General features: G+C 45.2%; 1 protein-coding gene across 4 annotated transcripts in view; it reads right to left on the bottom strand.

The window, feature by feature from the left end:
* MED6 (mediator complex subunit 6) overlaps nt 1-20,681 on the bottom strand; it is a 292,739-nt gene that overhangs the window by 140,703 nt on the left and 131,355 nt on the right. For all 4 annotated transcript variants that reach the window (XM_069638863.1, XM_069638862.1, XM_069638865.1 and 1 more), the window contains exon 3: nt 7,755-7,846. In XM_069638863.1, coding sequence (XP_069494964.1) covers nt 7,755-7,846 — 92 coding nt within the window. The remainder of the gene's footprint in view (nt 1-7,754; nt 7,847-20,681) is intronic.

Raw genomic sequence — 20,681 nt, 5'->3', positions numbered from 1 at the left:
GTACACACAGTTCATCTAGTAGGAGTTCTGGCTTTCCATGAGTAAACTTTTTCGCATTTGGCGAGGAACGCACCACTTGCTTAAGGGGCCGCCAGAGTCTTCCCCCCCCCCCTTTATGCGTACAGATGATCGTTTTTTCAGTTCCAGTCTCATTGATCGCATATAGCGCATTTGGATTATGCTCGTAAAGGGAAAGCATTCTCCTGTCACAGGTTGCCCAAGGGACTAGCAGTGAGATTGTGCAGCTTGCATATGTACTCCCACGGAGGGAGAACACCCAGGAAACGGGACAGAGATGGCAATAAGGCCATGCCCGATAGATTTCCGTGATTGTCTCTTGTCCAAGCCATCAGGCAGCTAAGCACAGTGGGCTTGCAACCTAGGACTTGTCAATGGCTTAAATTGGCTGACATGTGCGGTAGTGGTTTCTTATGAACCTTATGCTTACCGCATGCCGGTCCACATAAATTGCCTCGCTGTGATTTGGGTCTAGGGCAGAGCCTCGCCCCCAGCACCAGTCCCAGAACACACAACACTCAAACTCACTTCACCACGGAGGGAGGGAGGGAGGGAGGCGGGCTCCAGAACAACAGGCATTGAAGACAGACTTGGCTTCTCCCGGAAACACTCAACCTCAGTCCCAAGTATTTTTTGTGCAACTGCCATGCAATATTTTATTTCCTTCTGAACATTTGGTATAACATGGATTAAAATTAGCTCACTTAGAGCAAAACAGTTAGCTATAAGGAACAAGGCCTTGACACTTTACAGTGCTAGAAGGAGTACAATCAGAGAGAACATTAATTGATTGAGATTGGGTCAAGATCTCCGTCTGTATTTTAACCTTAAACGTCAGCCACTCTTACTGCTTCCCTCCCAGTTAGGAGTATATTCAGTTTGGTTAGCAGAGTATATTGGTCTATACATGGCATATTTTGCAAATTGTACTAGGATATGCACAAAAAAGTATTTCACAACTAAGTAAAATGTTAATCATTTTAAAATGAATTTTAAAAATAAGATTTCATTTCATCTACAGATTTTTGTTCGATGTGTTTAATGAATATTTTTCAATTGAATTTTATTTTTTTGATTTTGGGGGGGGTTCCCCCCATACCCCTCATTCCCTATTGTTTTTCTCCATTTACAACCCCCCCACACCTTATATGCACTTTCCCACCCCCCTATATTTTTTTCGATGAGTTGTTTGGTTGACAGCTTTCGTAATAAAACCTATTGAAAAAAAAAGTCCATCGATGAAAGGACGCTGTACCAAAAATAATGTCCAAGGAAGTATTCCCAATATATGATATGGCATTTATAACGCGCCTATACACAAGTGTTTCAAGGCGCGACGAGGCAGGGGGTCGGGGGGACAAGGGGAGACAGACAACGGTCCTACTAGGCCAGGTGTCATTCAGATCGCGCAAGTGCAAGGGTAGAGGGGAGGGGAAAAAGTGCAAGGGGGAAAGGGAGAGGGGAAGTGCAGTATATGGTTAATAGAATAGCAAAAAATAAATAATAAGGGCCAGCTGGTGGCAAGTGCAAGGTAAGTGCAGACAAGTGCTGGGAAGGGGGGCTGTAGGGATACAGAGACAGTCCCACAGTGCAGGGGTTGCCAGGGAGGCAGTGCAGGGGAGAGTGGCTGGGCCAAGGACCGAGTTCGGTGGGTGGCCCAGTAGCAGATTCAGTGCAGTTTTAGTAATTTTAGCAGGGGAGAGGGGGAGAGAAGGCGGAGGCAAATAGGAAGGTTTTGAGGTGCTTCCGGAACCGGAGATGGTTCTCCTGAAGTTTCAGGGAGGCAGGAAGGCTGTTCCAGAGGGAGGCCCCTGCTGCGGAGAGAGATCTACCCCCAACTCGTTGCTTGGAGAAGTGGCTGACCCTGAGGGAGTTGGAGGCGGATGAACGGAGACCTCGAGAAGGAAGATAGATACTTTGGAAGAGAGAGTTGAAGGTATTTTGGCCCAAGGCCCCTGAGGCTTCTTATTCGCAACCAAATAACTTTTCTAAGAATAAACCTAGATCGCAAACCCTGATACTTCAGTGCAACAACATGGAAGAGCTTTCATGATACATGCAAGTCTGCTAGTCCACGCAAGCATGCCTGCGAGGGCATAGAGGCTTGATGGAGCTTGGCAGTTAAGGAAGTGAAGAGTTAACCCTCCACTCTTCAACAAGAGGACATCCTCCAAAGCTTAATGCAGGATTGTGTACAGAACTAAAAACAGATCTAGGAACCTTAAAGGGCTGGTCTATAATGGGGCAAGCATACGTCCCCAAGGGTGGCTGCACTCTACCTTGTAAACAAGCTTGCAATTACAGGTAAGGGAGAGCGTACCACAACCTCCATATCCTGGAAATACTATTGAGGGCACCCTGCTCCCAAAGCATGCTCTGGCCTATTAAGTGTGCAGTTTTTTAAATATGCGGTGGTGATGCTTTTTCACTGCAAAAAGAAGGTTTATGCCCTTCTGCAGTAAGTGCCATTAAAAAGTGAAAAATGCTCTGCCGTCTTAAAATCCAGGCAGATCACTAATCTAATGCAGATGATGTGCATTCCGCATGACAGACTGCCCCTACACATCTAGAACACATACTGAGGGCATTTGAAATTGTGCCGATTACCAGAGTTTGTCATGGGAGAGTCATTTATGTGTAAAATATCTGCAGGTGCAGTTTACTTATTAGTCTTCCCAATTGAACAATCAGTATGCAGGCTATATGCTTTTGGAACCACCAAGCTAAGGAGGTCCACTTAGTGTGTAAGTGGGCCACACTGGCTTCAGAACACTGAACATAATGAGACCAAGTCCATAGTATGGCTCCACTTCCTCATTCAGTTGTCTTTATTTAACTAGGAGACTAGAACAGACTCTTGATAGCTCCCAGTGAAAGGTTGGGAGGAGGAGGTGGTGATAAGGGTTCCCCATAGTATTAGACAGAACCAGTCCTCAGCATGCCACGCACCTGAAATCACACCTCCCCCTCCATCCGATCTGCTATCAATAGAGAGGCAACAATGGAAACACTTTGTCGAGTGCTTAGCGCAAGTTCAGTTTATTCATACAAACTAGCACAGTGAGGCATTACTGGAGTGGCACCAAAGGTGGACAGGCAAGCAGAAGCACTTCAGAACTCGCACAAGTAGCACAGTGATCAGTACTCAGCCTCATGAAAATGTCTTACACAGACAGTTCCTGCAGCTGGGCTCACTGTATGAAGTGGTGACAATCAGAAAATGTCGTCTGATTTCACATTGGCGGGCCAGGGTTTTAAACCCCTGGTCGCCACCAAGATGGGATGCGGTAATAGCTTCACAAATCGAGGAGAGAAGAGAAGTGAACGGCACAAGGGAATCTTAAGGTGCAACAAGAGACAGAGGGGGTAAATCCTGTGGATCCAGAAAACTGCCAATCAGGAAATAATAGTGAAAGCAGCTAGGGAGGAACCAATCAGGAGACTTGTTGGGTAACATGGGTAATCGGAAGCACTATATAAAAGGGACCAGTTTGAAGCAGAGTGTGTCACAGTCCTGGCTTCCATCCCAGAAGCTAGAGGAATAGAGGAGGGACAACAAGGACCAGAGAAAGATGCAAGACTGCGTAGGACTGTATCGCATACACTAGTATAAACAAGAACAGAGAGCAAGAAGGAGAAATCGGCCCCTGATGAGTGCTGCACAGCCTTGGATCCAGTTGGAAAACCTAAGATGGGTGGATGAAAAACCTACTCATAGAACATTAGCCTAATGCCCAAAAGGAAAAAGAGGATGGGGAACTTGCTAGTAGGTGCATGCTTAAGGTTATCGTCAAGCAGCCAAGGCAGGAGACCTATGGCTGGAGGGTGAATATATCCTGCACAACTGAAAACCCTGAGCAAAGGGAAAAGGAAAAACACCACTGCTAGTTGAAGTAGATAAATTGTGCTGGGCATTACATGACAGACAAGAATGATTCTGGGCACCAAATCCCTTTGACTGGATGTTCGATTAAGACATTAGACAAGGACAGGTGGTCTTTTAGACAAGGCTTTTGATCTTTTTCTTAATTGTCCATCCTGACTGTTGTGGTAATAGATTGTGTTCTTTAGCTATACAGAGGACCGGAAATCATTCCCATTTAGTAAAAATCCAGAGTTATCAATCCTGACACTTAAAAACCTTTGTCCCTCTTGAATTGTAGGTTAAAAAGCTTAAGGCCCTAAAGGCATTCACTGCAGCCAAACTGTATCTTGTGAAAATAAAGGTTATCAACCGATTCAGCCTTGTGCATTCTGTTGGTACTATGTCACAGACAGCTCGAAGAACATGAGATTAAGCAACAGTTTGGGCCTCACTTGGACTAGTTCTCCAATCTCAGTTAGCGGAAGTCCCCCCGGACAACATTCGGCAATACATGATCTATGCTGCTAGGAAAGGCTCTGACCAATCAGTGTTCACAGTAAGGGTATATAACATGTTCATCAAATATGCAAGGTATCCCACCAACAACAAGACTATAGTAAAAACCTAGGATTTTGTACTCAAGCCAAATGGGGACAGTCTTGTACTGATAACCGTGGCACCTACCATTAACCAGAGGTGTTTCAGAGACCTGGATGCAGAAGGAGAAATCCTTCTGAGCCAGTTATTCACCATCGTTAAAGAACTCAAAAAGGTAAAACTCAAGTGGGCCCCTCCTTTCAAAAGGACAGTAATTGGTGTTAGCTCATTCATAATGAATTTAATCAAAAAACCTTGGGGCACAAAAGTCCCACGACTCCCACATTAGCCGGATTGTTTCCCTGACACTCGTTTCCCCTAAACTCCCAGATGTACTCCCACATGCAATCAAGGAAAATTTTCCATGGAGGTCCTTTCATTTTAAACCCATTTCGGAGGCACAGATTTGTGAAATTTGGGGAATATTAAACCCACCTCCTGTATGGGTGATCTCTGCCCTTCAAGGCTCTTTAAAGATTCCATTGAAACACTGACTCCATGGGGTGCTCGTTTAGTAACTCTCTCCTTTAGTAACTCTCTCCTTTGTGGAAGCTAGTGTACCTCTACTGCTCAAAGAGTCACAGATTACCCCCTTGATCAAGAAGAGTACCCTCAATCCTCTTAACCCAAAAAACTATCGCCCACTCACCAACGTGCCTTTCCTGCTTAAGATATTTGATCGAGTCGCACATGTTCAACTCCAGAAACATCTTGAGAGCAATCACCTTTTCAATGTCAAGCAATCATGCTTTCGGGCAAAGCACAGGACCGAAACGGCACTTCTCGATCTCAGGTTAAGTGTGGCGTGCATCATTGACAGGGTCACACCAGCGCTATTAATGTTCCTTAACCTGTCCCCTGCATTTGATCTGATCAACCACTCACTGCTTGTCAATAGACTGCACAATCAAATACTATGTTCTCCTCTGGCCACCCAATGGATTGCGTCCTTTCTTGGTCCCAGATATGTACAGGTATCTGTGGATGATGCTTGCTCCCTTACTGTGCCCATTTTGTGTGGAGTACCGCAGGGTTCCTGCATCTCCCCCACATTATTTAATATATACACTACCCCCCTTCTTACTCTCCTTGATGACCTGGGTGTACAATTCACTAATTGTGCAGAGGACACCTAGGTTATCACTGAATTAGCTGGAGACTACACTAAGGATACTAATACCATCAACTTCATATATAAATCCATTAAGATATGGATGGCAAGAAATTCACTGGCCTTGAATGCTGAAAAAAACAGAACTTCTGTTCATGGCATCTAGCAGTAAACTGAAAACACTCCGTTCCGACTACGTTGCCATTACCATCTCTGACATTAAAATTGAAGTTGCAAAGTCAGAGAAAATCTTGGGCATTACATTGGATGCCAAACTTTCCATGAAGCCGCACGTCGCCCAAGTTAAAGCTTCATGCAGTTACACCTCCAAACTCTTGAACCACATCCGTCCCTACATTTCGATACAGAACAGGGCACTGCTGGAAACTACTCATCAATTTGCGCCTTGATTACGGCAATCGCTTTCTGGCAGAGACAGCAGCAGGTAACCTTCATACTCCGCAAGTTACACAAAATAATGCTTTCAGGGCCGTTTTTGGCCTCTCTCGCAGAGATAATGTCTCCACGGCCAGACAGGAGCTTCACTAGCTCCCAGTGAGACAACGTGTTACTCACGAGATGCAAGATTTTCACGTATGATTCTAACAAAAGGAGAATATCACCTTGTACATCTTCCAAATCCTGGTCGAGGTCACTTTTTCATTTGCAATATTTAATTGACGCCTTTAATAAGTTCAACCGACCAATTTATTCTCAGACCTCTTATCACTACACTCTCCCACCACCATTCTTCTCCTCATTTTTATCCCTTTTGGGAGGTTTATTGTTTTCCAACTCAAATGGTGGTCACTCAATGTGTTCAAGTGTATCTCAACTTCCTCACATTTCTTTTGTGTATATTTGTCCGTGATTATAAAATCTATGTGTGATCGTGCTTTCCCGTTTGACCAGGTAAATATGTCTTTGTGTGCCTTCATCATCTTACATTTTAATATTACCAAATCGTGCCTTTCCAGAAATGTTGCCCTATCTTTATTTTGTTTGGTACATCGTCTATGTTGATTGTAGAGATCTCTCGCATTTAGGTCCCCTGCTATTATTACTGAACTTTTTTTATTTTCTTTGTACCAGCCAATCATAACCTCCTCAACATTAGTAATTATTTTCTTTGTACAACTTCCACCCAGGGGGAGGGGGGGGGGCACATACATTTATGAGAAAAATGGGATTCTTATGACCCAGAGCTAACCTTAGTATTGTTGGCAAAACATATGGTGTAGGTGGAACCATTTTAACCAGTTGGCATGTTCAACTCTAGTTCCCACTGCAAGGCCACCCTTTGGTCTTCCTACACCTGTCTTAATTGCAAAGTTGTATTCTATATGATAACGGTCCAAATAAAAAGGCTTTCTACACCATGTCTCTTAACAAGAAAACTTCTCCCGATCTTATTATCTGCAGTCCCCGCGACTGACCAAGAAATTGTAACCATGGGTGTTCATGACACCCATACTAACTCTTCTGATTAGATTTTATTTCAATTAGCCCCACTGCTCACACGTTCGGGCTGCCAACCCAGATTTAAACTCTCAGGTTTTGGTGGAACCAGATTTGACATCCAGGCCCCCAATGCCTGGAATAAACTTCCCACACATCTGAGGCTGGATACGTCCATCACCGAGTTTAGGAAGGGAGTCAAGACACTTGTTCAATCTTGACCCTGACTAACCAGCCGCATTAACCATCTCTGGTGCACTGTATTAACCCCTCCTCGATCATGACATATCCCGCCCATGGGTGGCCTGTTACATTGTGTTGTATGTCTTGTCTCGGCCTTTGTGTGCGCTTTGAGGCCTATGGGCGATTTAGCACGTAAGAAAATGAAAATCACCCATAATTCAAAATCCTTAAAGATGCGTTTCCCCTCCGTATGATTTGTTAGGGTTCCCATTCATCCTATAGATAAGCTGAGCATCATCCGCAGTGTTGTAAAGTTTGACTCCTGTTTGGGTAAGCAAATAAGCAAATCATGACATGGATCAATGTAGATATTCACAGGGGACACCTGGAAAGAGGAAAAGGGAGCTCTGTATAATACTAAAGTTAACTGATCTTAAGATGTCATAACAGGTTAGACCGCAGTTTTCTGCATCAGGCAAGCGCTTGTCCAAATCTTCTTGCCAAAGCTCAGTTTGCCCTTACCTTGGGTTGGTGATTGTCTCTGCTGCTTCCGGATGATGAATAGAATAGGTTCTTGAGCATGTAACAGGATGTACTCCACTCCAGCCATCTGGCTGAAAAAGATTTTATACAGGGACAATGAATTATCAATGGGTGCAATCTAACCATGGTCATTTTTATTAACAGAAAGGGCACCTGCCCAGATTAAAGGGAAACTAGCATCAAAATGTAAAGAAAAAGGGTAGGTTACCTTGCCCTGTTTGCATTAGAGTGGCATCAGAGTCCACACATTTCTTATACCCTAGACTACAGATGGGAAATATGGACCAAAAGTAATATCTCGATATTGTTTATGTGGGTTAAATGCTCAGTTTTAAGCTGCCAACTACATGCGAGTCACAAAAACCTTTATTTGGGAGGCATTGATAAAGTGCAAATACAGGGTTCCTCTTCATCTTTGCAAACACACACAGCTGTTTAAATAGCAAAATGTAAATAAATAATTGCAGTATATGTAATATATATATGTATATCCGCATTCAGCCCAAAAATATCGAGATATATATAAAAGCGGTACCAACCAGCGATGCCCAGGTCTGGAGCTGACATGCACATGGGGGTCTGCTATAGCCTTGTCTATGTTGTGTGTCATAACTTCCTATTTCTGAAAAATCGCAAAATCGTCAATCTCCTAAAATCCCCTATACTGAAAGCACAGGGGCGGACCCCGCCCTGTGGAGTGTAAATGGGCGAGATTGGTCAGATTTCACTACCGCCAGTACACCCCAAGACTGGTATGCCAACCTCAGGCCAAAATGTCAGACCACTAACTTTTGTTGGGCTAGAGCCAACCACTGCAAGAGCATTAAAAAGAATTGGAAAATTCTAGAGGAAAGTAAAATCCGGACTTAAAAAAAAATCTTTTGCATACAAAAAAAAGAGAAAAAAACCCTCAGATCTGCTCACAAGAAATGATATCTCCTTAGCAAAAGAAAGACAAACTATAACTGAAACGTGGGGTATGAACATCCCCACAGGCCATGTTGCCTGTGGGAATAGCAGTTTTTGCCCAGAGACAAAAAGGAGTCTTCAAGTCAACATCGGCCTCTATAAACCTTGGCAACAAGTATTCAGTAATTGCAACTCCTTGATGGTTGCATATGCAATACGGTGCCCATGTGGAAAATTATACATGGGAAAAGCTGAAAGAAAGAAAAACCTGGATATGCGAGCACAAACGTTTTATTCACAAGAAGATTCTGACTGCACCTTTAGTTCCACATTTTGTTGCAACTGGGCACAGTTGTGAAGAACTTACATGGACGGTATTGCTCAAAATCAGGCTAACCAACAATAGAGAAAATGACAGACAAATCGAAGCAGAACATTTGATTTTTTTTAACTAAGTCATTTAATTGGTCTCAATGACTGGGTCGAATGGTATAACATTTACGAGTGTTTGCCTAAAATAAAATCTTGTTAATGTGTTTATAAGGCTTGTACAGACTGCATTTTCTACTGAAATATAGTAAGAATCTGTGATATAAGCCCCAATAGTTTTTAGCCTAAATGACATTTTGAAAATATGTGTTTGAAACCTTACACATATTGCTCGGTTATGAAAACAAGCCTAATTTAAGACTGTTTTCTTTACATGCAGCCTGTAGCTAGTGAAACAATGACAAATGTAAATGGCAGCTGTTTTTCACATCATGCAGGCCTGCAGCCATTGATAGCCGAAGAATGGTCGAACATACAGCACATGTTTTAGACAGAAAGGTAGTGTGCATGCCTGCTGAAAGAATATGTCTTGGCCTAACCAAAGTCCAGAAAGCGGTGCTTTCCTGTTCTTGCAGATGAGCAAAACCACAAATGGTAGCTGCCTATTTTAAACTGCACACCAGTAGGTGCGAGCGTGGACTACACGCCATTAAGTGTTACATCTGATAAGGAGTCATTAAGTGTTACATCTGATAAGGAGTCAAGGACAGGAAATACGTAGACACGAAGAGAAGCTTGGTGCACGTATGAAACAAGTGACATACCTATCTCTTCGCTGTGCTAAGGTCCATGGAATGCAGTGAAAGCAGTCACTGACTGAGTACAAAACCCACTTAATGGAGTTGTACATAGGAGAGCATATTCAACGAGCACAGTGACAATCTGAGCTTTTAGGTCTTATTCTTTCAGATAGCGGATAGGACGCGCACACAGGCAGGGAAACCATGTTCCTTTCTACATATAATGCGCAAGCAGAAAGAGGGGGCAGCAGACGGGCCTGTCCAAGGCCAGCAGGGCTGGGGAAGATTATACAGCAGAGGAGTCCTGAGCAGAGCAGCAGCAGGAAGGAGACAGCTGGGCCCATCTAAGCAGAACTCGTAAACCCCAGAAGGCGCCGTTTCATTTGAAGCACATTCTGCTCTAAACGTGAGTGAAGGGTGGGTACTTGCTGAGTGCATTGAGACTGTTGGCGTGTAGTGTAGTATAGCATATCTACTTGAGAATCAAAAGTTACACGTGCTGTTAAATAATAGAACAAATGGTTGTTTTATTGTATCTACTCAAACATGCTCATTGCCCAAATGGCAAGCTTGTTCATTGGTGTGATGTTATGTTATGTTTTATTTGATTTTGCTTGTGTGATGAGAAGAGCCCTCAGAAGGTAAGGTGTTGTATTAAATACATTAATACGATAGCTCCTTTATCAAGTGTATAATTCAGAGTGGCATCTCTTTGAATCTAAGAACTTTACAATTCCTGGCTGTTAAGTTTAATCATGTTGGTAAGCACAGAAACCTAGGCAAGCCTGTCTTTTAGCGCTGCGACACAGCCTAGGGTGAATGTCGGCATAAAATGACTGATGATTACGTGTATTTTCACAGCCTCAAACGAGGTGGAGATAAAAGGCTCCTGGTCACGCCAAACCGTAGGCAATTAAGTTAGACCTTTCTCCATACAATTATTAAGTAACTGGGAACATACATTAAATAGAAAACCCTATCTTTTTAGTATCGAATACAGTGCTCCAGATAAGATTTTGAGGTGGGAGTATTTTACTCCCCATTTTTAAACTTTGAGTAAATTTATTTACTTACATTTATAAAGCACGCAACAGCCCAAAGGCATTGTGGCGCTGTTACAAGACAACATGCTTAGTTACATAATACAATCTTAGTTACATAAATGCAACATCAAGGGAGTACAAATTAGTTTTCTCCTTCGCAAGAGTAAAATGTATGTGCCATCCAGACGACGCATGCAAATTGTTAACTGTATGGAAACATTCTCATGCGACAGCGGTCCACAATGTGACAGAAAATAGGTTTTGCTCACAATTAATAGATAAAGCGCAGAGTGCAGTAGCACAATCATCCTCTCACCAGTGGAAAAGATGAGAACTAACACTCTCCCTTGTATGTAATGAATCTAATGGTGAAAATGCTGGCGGGGCAGTTAGTCTTGCACCCTTCAGAGGTCGGTAAATTATTGACTCAGGAAATAATAATCACAGTGCTTAGAAGCTGAAGAAACCCTGCATGAACTACTACATAAAGTTAAATACCTATCTGTACTATCTTTACTGGGACAGGTCTTGCTTAGTTTAATTACAGTTACAAATGTAACCATAATTTTTGTTTGTTTTGTCACAGCGCTTGCATAGGTTGGAGAGTCAGGGTTTGAAGGTCTAGGAAGTTCTGAAAGAGGCTTTGAAACCTGCAATTGGTGTAATGGCAATCACTGAAACGTGAGCAAGGGCCCTGCTGCCATGGACCATTTATAGTACCAGTTACCACATTGGCTCCAAGTTAAGATTGCTGGATGTTTAAACTAGACATTCCATACTCACCCATGCCTCATAAGGTTGTGAGGTGGGAGTATTTTACACACTTTTTATATTTAGAGTGTAAATTAAATGGTAAGAGTGAAAGTGGCTTGCCTGCAAAAGAGTGCAAAATGTATGCGACAGGCAACCAAAACATGAATAAACTTGAAAAAGAATAGAACACATTCAGTTGTGTAGCACAGATGTCTCGCTTCAAATAATGCATTATATTTATGGAAAGCCTACTACACACTAATGCGTATGAACACACCATATAGACGTAGCCTGAAGATAAATGCACACTACGCCGGAACTCAGGAAAATACTTTAATGCAATGCAAGTGTGGAGTATTAACTAAAAAAGTATCTTTTGTAACAAAGAAATTGCTTCTCAATTGTTACTAAGTTTTCAATTTTATTACTAACAGGACCCTAACATGCAGGCAAAATAAATATGCATGCATATTTCTCTCCATGAGCATCTAAATACAAAACACAGCAGAACTTAAACAAGAGGAATCATTTGTTTATCTCGCCGTCTGCTGGGTCTTTCATAAAAGCTTGAACAGAGTTATGAGAGATAAGGACTTGTTTTCAGACTGCTTCCCTACAGGCCTGTGATTTCATCCAGAAAGATAACAATCAATATGCTCTGGTTTCTATCAAGTCACCTTCCCCCTGCTCTCTAATAGTGCGTAAATAAATATGCACAGAAAGATAAAATTGGTTGTATTTGCAAGATTTGAATGGGTAAAAAGTCCTGGTACAACGCATGGAAAGATGGTGCACTAAATAACGTTGAATAGAGATAGCTGCATATCATGCGGTGCCGTTCATTCACATGATCTTTGCAGAATTACGTATACAGCACAGAGGTTTTAATACGCTGTAGTAAACCAGCTCTACCAAATGCACTTACAACCAAATACGGTACTCTAAGTAGTAAGAATACAGGTGAGCACCATTTTATTATATTTGCCCTTAGAACTAGACAGTCGTGTGACGAATATTGAACACAAGCGGGTTGGTTTTTACATCTGCAGGACCAAGAGGCCCGATTTGCTTTACATCAAAATCGATAGCCACATTTTTTGCCTTTGTGAGAGCCGCAGAACCTCATGTACAAAAGCAGTTGTACTCGTGACACATTTGGGAAAGCCTAAAGGGCCCAGCAACATAGGTGAGAACCTTATATAATGATTTCGCACCCTTCTCGCTCACTGTGTACCTGCCACTAAATGCACATTTTTGTCGTTTTTTGATACCCAGGACTGACAATTTTGAACCATCTAAGATATATAGTAGAAGTAGGTTACGACATTGACTGTACGCGCACCATGATTTAAAAAAAAAAACAACAAAAAAATAGAGTGTTTAACACACTATCTGCTATTTTAATTAGAACAAAATAAATAACTGTGCCTTGGACTTTGAATAGATGCCAGAGAGGACTAAGGCATCCGACTGACGACTGTTCTATACATTTCAGACCACCAGGGGGCGCAGACGGAAAGGCTGCCTAAACTAAGCCATCGTCCCCCATTCCAGGCAAGATGAAAAGGTGAGGCATCGAGTGAATAACGACAATCACAACATAACAGACACACAATTTGCCTCCTGAACAGTCGGGGTGGGACTCGTTCAAATGCGGAAGAAAGCCGTGCCTCAGATCGCAGAAAACGAGGCAAAGATCTGCTAGCCCGATTCCCGTGGGCTGAAGTCAAGGATGCACCACAATATGGCGGACACCAGAGGCAGCTGTTGAAAGTCTGCAAACGAAGACTCCGCCCGGTGGCGTAGATCCCCCGAAACTTAAGACTGTGTGGGCTGGAGCCCCACCGTAGCACGTGCATCGAGCAGCTGGAGAGATTAAACACAGAAGAATATAAGAGCCGGGAAAAAAACGTAACGTTGCCAGTAAGAGGGAAGCACCTCCCAGCTATAAGAATGCTGCGCCAAGCACCCAGCAGCTATGCCGGTGCGCCCACCCCTATAGTTAAAGCTGGCTGTAGTATAATTCTTTCAATGAAGACAGGAGCCTCGGATCTGGTGACGATGTATTTAATTACTAAACCAGATTTATGCAATGTACACACAACGTGTGTGCACTAATGATAAACGCCAACGGGCCCTAGGTGGCAGAGAGAAAGCTTCTCTTGGTAACAGTCCAAGTCTTGTAAGGAGCGGGCCCCCGTAGCAGGAGGGCTGTGCAGGACGCGTCCTCTCGCGTCCTCCGCTCGTCCCATAATGCGCGAAGCACACAGTGGCGGAGCTTGAAGGTGCCGCGAGATCTCGCGAGAGCGCGGGCTCTCGCGATCTCTCTACACATCTCCCATTTTCACACACAAGTCAAACTCATTGCAAAACATAGTCATTATATCTCACCGGTCTTCTGTGTTCCCTTCTGGGACGATCAACAGTCCGGGTGAAATTCTCTCGCTGCTCCTGATCGGGATCTTCACCCAATGGTTCCAGTTCAACTCCTGTTTCACCCCTCTCTCTGTCGTCGCCTTCTGGTTCTCTTTCCTCGCCTGCTCCAAAGTCCCTTTCGGTTTCCGCGGGTGGTCTCTCCAGTCTCTTCGGAGGCGTGGGTGGTCTCTCTGGGGTCTTCGCTCTTCCTCGATTCTTTTGGTACAATGCTACCCTTTCTAAATTCCACGCTCGCCCGTCTTCCGTGCGGATGTGGTTTGCCCCTTTGTGAGTCACTCTGATGGGTCGGCTAAACCGAGACCCTGTGCTTTGATCCTTCTTTGGTAACTGGATTTTAACCAAGTCTCCCTCTCCGATGTCTGCCGTCTGCTTGGTCCTTCTTCTTCGATCGCTCCATGATTTCATGCGTGCCTTATCGCTTTCAATTCTCCAGACTACTTCTGCCATGTCCACCGCTTCATCCTCTCGTATTTTCGACAACCATGGTGGGATCAGCGTGGATGCTGCACTCCTCCCTCTCAACATTTTGAACGGGGATATTTGGGTGATCCCATTGGGTGTGAGCCTGTGGGCTGCTATGGCCTCCTTGGTAATTTTGAGCGGGTCCATGCCCGAAGCTGTCGCCAATTGGATGGCGCCCTTTATGAACCTGTTGGCCCTTTCGACAAGCCCATTTGCTTGTGGGTGATACAGGGCCGCTTTCTTTTGTTTTATGTGGTTTCTTTTTAAGAACTCCATGTCTTTCGAGACTAGTTGCACCCCATTGTCGGTGACTACTTCCTTTGGAAGACCTTCCCTCTGAAAAATTTCTGTGAGTACTTCTATAACCGTTGCCGTGGTTACGTGGTTATGTTCGGGACGAACGCGGCCTCCACCCACTTGGATAGGTAGTCAACCAGTACTACACCTTACCGGTGTTCAGGTGCCATTGCTTCCAAAGGTCCTATGAAGTCAATGCCGACCTTTGACCACACCGCTTCCGGAATTTCTGTGGGTATAAGGGGTGCTTGGCGAACCTTGAGTCTCTTGTCGCTGTTGAGGCATTCATGGCAACGTTCTATCGTGGATCGAATTTCCTGGTCCATGGATGGCCACCAGTAGGCCTCTCTCACTCTGCGACGTGTCAGGGTGTTTCCCAGGTGGCCCGCGTGGGCTCTACCTAGGATGATTCTTCTCATTCCCGTGGGAGGAATAATCTGGTCTGACTTCATGATTATTCCCTCCGTTTCCGATAGTTCGTCCGAGACCTTCCAGTAGGGTCTCATGCCCTCGGGTAACGCCTTTTCGCTTGGCCAACCTTCCTTTGTCTATTTGCGGATCATGGCCATGGTGGGGTCTTTTCCATCCTCCTCTTCCCAGTGTCTCTCACTGAGTTCCAGGTACTCTGGCGCTCTCACGTCCATAATCGATGCTTGGCTGCAATGCGTGCCAATCTGGGCGTGGATACTTTTGTGCCTCCCGGGCTGAGCATATGGATCAGGGGCTTATGATCCGTCACCAACTTGAATCTGGTGCCCCATACATATGTCCTGAAATGTTCCACCGCCCATGTGCAGGCCAGCATTTCTTTTTCGATGGTGGAATAGTTCTCTTCCGCCTCTGATAATGCTTTCGATGCAAAGGCCACGACATGTTCGGTGTCGCCTTTCTTTTGTGTTAGCACTGCTCCCAGTCCATAGGCACTGGCGTCGGTGGTGATAACTGTTTCCCACGCGGGATTAAACGGTTGGAGGCATGGTGCTTCTACGATGTGCTGCTTTATCTTCACCATTGCTGTCTTTTGGGGTTCTTGCCACACAAATTCCGAGCCCTTTTTGAGAACTTCTCTAAGGGGTGCCGTGGTTTCGGAAAACTTTGGTATGAACTTCGCATAGTACTCAGCCAGCCCCAGAAATGACCTTACTTCCTCTTTGCAGACTGGTTCTGGTGCTTTAATGATTGCTTGCATGAGATTCTGTTTGGGACTGATCCCTTTTTCTGAAATCTTATATCCTAAGTATTGAACTTCTTTAACTCTGAGCAGACATTTCTCATAGCGCAACCGTACCCCTGCCTCTTGTAGTTTAAGACAATTCTCAACGTGGCATCGTGCGTCTGTTCATCCTCCGCATACACGAGGATGTCGTCCTGGAAGTAGACTACGTTTTTTACTTTCTTCAGCAAGACGTCCATCATGCGTTGGAACGCCGACGCTGCCGATGACAACCCGAATGGCATTTTGGTGAATTGGTATGTGCCAAATGGAGTGATGAATGCCGTGAGGGGTTTCGATTTGTCATGTAGCTGTATTTGATGATATGCATTTCTCATGTCTAGTTTCGAAAATATCTTGGCTTCTTTCATTAGCAGAATGAGTTCATTTATGCTTGGAAGGGGGTAGTTATCAGTGACGACTTCCAGGTTTAAGCTACGTAAGTCTATGCATACCCTGAGTTCTTGTGACTGGGGTTTCTTTATGAGCACGACGGGGCTCAGCCATTCAGATGCTTCGATTTCTTCTAGGACGCCCTCCATTTTCATCTTTTCCAGCTGACTTCTAAGGGTATCCCTTGCCGTGGCTGGTACTGGCCTCACTCGGTGCTTTACAGGGACAGCATTCCTTTTGAGTATTATCTTGTGGAGAAATCCCTTGATGTGCCCCGGCTCCTCTGAGAACAGAGTTGGGTAGTCGCTTTTGACCACAGGTCCTCTTGTCGCCTTGACTGACAGCACTTGTTCTTCAGTGCTGGGATCCAGTCTGATTTTCAGCTTGTCCTGGTCGTCCCACCCTAGCACTGCTGGGCCTTCATGACTGAAATAGACCCTGGTCATGGTTTCCCTTCCTTTAAATTCGACTTTGGCGTTGATGTATCCTAGTAGATCGACTGACGCCCCTCCAAACACTGTGGGTTTGTGTTTCGTTGTGAGCACTTGCACCTTTTCCTTACCCACCATGTCCTTATACGTGCGAAGGGGAAGGATCGTTAGATCGGACCCTGAATCCGCCATGACCCTAGTTTCTATTCCATCGATTTTGATCACGCAGTGGGGCTTCTCTCTCCTCGCTCTTGTGCTGTTAACCATGATGACAGTGGGTCTCCCTTCGTCGTCGGAGGATGACTCTTTCTCCGGATTGCGATCTGCATTGAGGCTGGAGACTTTCTTGTTCCTCCACCGACACACGATGGAGAAATGGCCAATGCGTTTGCAAATGGAGCACTCCTCGTCTCTGGCTGGGCACTCCCTGTCAAACGCCAGGTGTTTCGTGCTGGTGCACCTGTGACACTTTAGGGGTTCTTTTCTGTTCCCTCTCCCTTCTTTCGTGTCAGCAGCCAGCCTCTCTCTTCTTGCATGGTAACCCACTGCTGGTATTTCTGCCGAACTTTGGGCCCCAGTAAACTCCTTACGTCTTCCTGCCGTTTCTTCGACTGCCCTGGCGATCTCAATCGCTTTCTCCAACTGCAGTTCTTTTTCGACAATGAACTTATCTTGGACCTTCCGGCTGTTAGTGTGGACGACCAACATGTCACAAATGAGACTCTCCGCGTTGTTGCCAAAGTTACACAGCGCTGCTAATTCCCTCAGCTTGGTGACGTAATCGTCGACTGGTTCAGATATTTCTTGCTTACGTGTGTAAAACCGTATCCGGTCGAGCACTGTGTTCTCTTTACTGGCAAACCTTTTTATGATTCTCCTGACCGCCTCCTTGAAAACATCGTCCTCGTCGCCAGCCACTGGTATCGGGGTGAGACTCTCGAATATTCTCTGTCCTTCCACCCCCAGGGCATTTAATAGCATGGCCCTGCGCCTCGCCGCTGAAAACCCCGCCCCACCTAGGGCCTCCACATATGTCGTGAATAGGGGCTGCCATTGTGGCCATGGAATGCAGGCCTACCTGGAATCTGGAGAAATGGCGGCGGTGGCGTTGCTCCTTGCATGTTCTTCCATGAGTTCTAGTGGTGGTCCTCGTCGCCAATTTATGTAGTATAATTCTTTCAATGAAGACAGGAGCCTCGGATCTGGTGACGATGTATTTAATTACTAAACCAGATTTATGCAATGTACACACAACGTGTGTGCACTAATGATAAAGGCCAACGGGCCCTAGGTGGCAGAGAGAAAGCTTCTCTTGGTAACAGTCCAAGTCTTGTAAGGAGCGGGCCCCCGTAGCAGGAGGGCTGTGCAGGACACGTCCTCTCGCGTCCTCCGCTCGTCCCATAATGCGCGCGGGGGCGGAGCTTGAAGGTGCCGCGAGATCTCGCGAGAGCGCGGGCTCTCGCGATGTCTCTACACAGGCGCTTATGATGTAAAGGCATTGGAGGGACATCAGGAACTATGCTTATCCCACAGCGCAGAATTATGTCAAAAGGAGATTAAACACGTTGGAGCAGTACGCTCTCACAAACATGTTTAAAAAGGCTGCTCTCCACTTAATATAAGCACTGCAGCTGTCGGATAACAAGTGTGCCCCAGGGACAGAGCAGCAGTAACACCGACCTTATACCACAGGATAACGTTGCATTGAAGCAACCTGCATTTCATACAGGGCGCAAATCATTGACAAATGAAAGAGTTGGCAGGAGGGGCACAGCGCAGATGAGGGAAGAGAGACCTTGCCCACTCATGAGGAGACCCTGGAACAATAGGTGCAGACAGGGTGCTGCAATAGCGTTAAGACATGCAAGATCCCTGGTTATGTCTGGAAAAAGAAGTTGTGCTGCTCAGTAAGGAAAAGTGAGCGAAGCAAAGACAGCAGCAATAATAAAGCACATGCATCAAACACCCTCAACGCATTGACAGTTTGCAAGCCAAGCAACTCACAGAGAAGGGATCCTATAGCAAGGAGCATCACTGTTAGTGGGGGCTGGTGAGCCATGGTAGTAAAAACCTCAATGTGGACAAACAAAAATAGTCAGAGCAAAGTAGGGTAGGCCTAATAGAGGAAGAGGAGGCGGAAACAGCCACCAACAGAAGAAATAATTATAAGTTCTCCACCCCCCCAGGCACCCTGGACCCGACCACCGCCCTTAAATTATAAGGGTTCAGTTACGGGCCAATCACAATGGAGGACAACCAAGAGCAAGGCTTACCAGAAATTCTGGCCAACGACAGGGAAAGCTAGACCAAAGCAGACATTTGCCTACTATTGGGGGAAATCAGATCCATTAAATCCAGCCTTACCGAAAAAGTAACTAACTTGCAAGCCAGAATGATAAAAGTAGAAGATCGGATTGAGGCAGCAGAAAACAATCAGTTGTCAGGCGATTTAGCTGTGATGAGCTGCAAGGCGAGGTTCCAGGACTTGGAGCAAAAGGAAAGGGATATTGAATTGTAGCATGATGACCTAGAAAATCTAGGGCGAAGGTCTATCATTCGCACTAAGGGCCTCTGGGAGAGAAGGAGAAACCCAAGCCGTCCTGAAAAGTCGAGTTAAAGTTCTGGTGCTGTCTCTCTTCGATCCCACAGACCCCGCCCCTCCCCCACCTTGGAGTTCGACAGTATACACAGAGTGTACGGGCCCCTGAATGGCCCAAGATCAATACTTGCCAAATGCTATTATTATAAGCAACGGCAAGACATACTACAGAAATCAAGGGAAAGAGAGCCAGTGGAATTTGAAGGATCCAGTGTCAAGATATTTCAGGATCTCTCAGCTATCACACTAAGCAAGCGGAGAGCTTTTGGTTCCCCCCCCGCCCCCCCCCGCCCCGACAGCCTGGCTGCAGGAGATCCGCTATTGTTGGGGTTTCCCGTCTCCTTAAGCTTCAAGCATGGAGGAGAGAGCTATCGTGTCACGACAGAAGAAGCAGCCCACAGAGTTCTGGACACCCTACAACCAGGAGTGCAAGGAGCTGACGGGGAAATGCTAGGCAACCAAGTGGCCCGAGACATAAAGAAGGGTCCTCCTTGTAGAGAAGAGGTTGTGCCCCAGGAACAAGGAAGTACAAACAATATAACACAACCTGAGAGTTTAGCCTTAGAGAGAGGGCCCTAACTTAAATAATTGTCCTCTCATGCGTGTGGCGCAAGTGATTAAGGAGGCAAAGGTGGAGGATTGGTTATTGAGGGGGGAGAACCATTTGATGATTGTTCATAATTGCAGACAAGGAGCACAGACTGATTGGATAATCAAGAGAGTCCAAATGTTGAAATGGTTGAGTAGAGAATAAGTAGTATTCACCATAATGTTATGTTAAGTTGAGGGGTCAAATAACACCTGGAATGGAGTCCCCGAAGTGTGGCCCTTTGTTTTACAAGGGTGTCTCAGGCCCAGGAAAAAGCTGAGGAAGGCTTTGTTCTAGGGGAGGAGAGTAGGAGGAGAGGGGGGGGGAAAACACAACAGAAAGGTAAAGGGGAGTCCTTAAACAACAAGAAAGCAGAACTGTCACAATCTTCCATGCTGAAGATGTACAAGCGCCTCAAATGGGGTTCAACTCCAATTACTGAGACAGATCACCCGGAGATAGTGGAACGGCCACAATCGGAAAACAGATATGGCATCACTTGAAGGGGTAAAATTTGGGTCCCTAAACGTTAAGGGTAGGAACTCACTGCAGAAGAGTTCCATGCTAGCAAGGGAATTTAAATTGTCACAATTGGACGTGTTGATTGTTCTGGAAACAAAGTTCACCCAAGGGAAGGAATTCAAGGTAGTCGGTAGAGTGTTGTGTGTGCCTTAGAGGAGTCCAAAAAGGGTGGAGCGGGAATCATTTATA

Source organism: Ambystoma mexicanum, chromosome 14 (assembly GCF_040938575.1).
Source record: "Ambystoma mexicanum isolate Mex_15411 chromosome 14, UKY_AmexF1_1, whole genome shotgun sequence".
Classification (NCBI taxonomy): Eukaryota; Metazoa; Chordata; class Amphibia; order Caudata; family Ambystomatidae; genus Ambystoma; species Ambystoma mexicanum.
The sequence above is the reverse complement of the archived record's forward strand: the minus strand, read 5'-3'. Positions and strand labels throughout refer to the sequence as shown.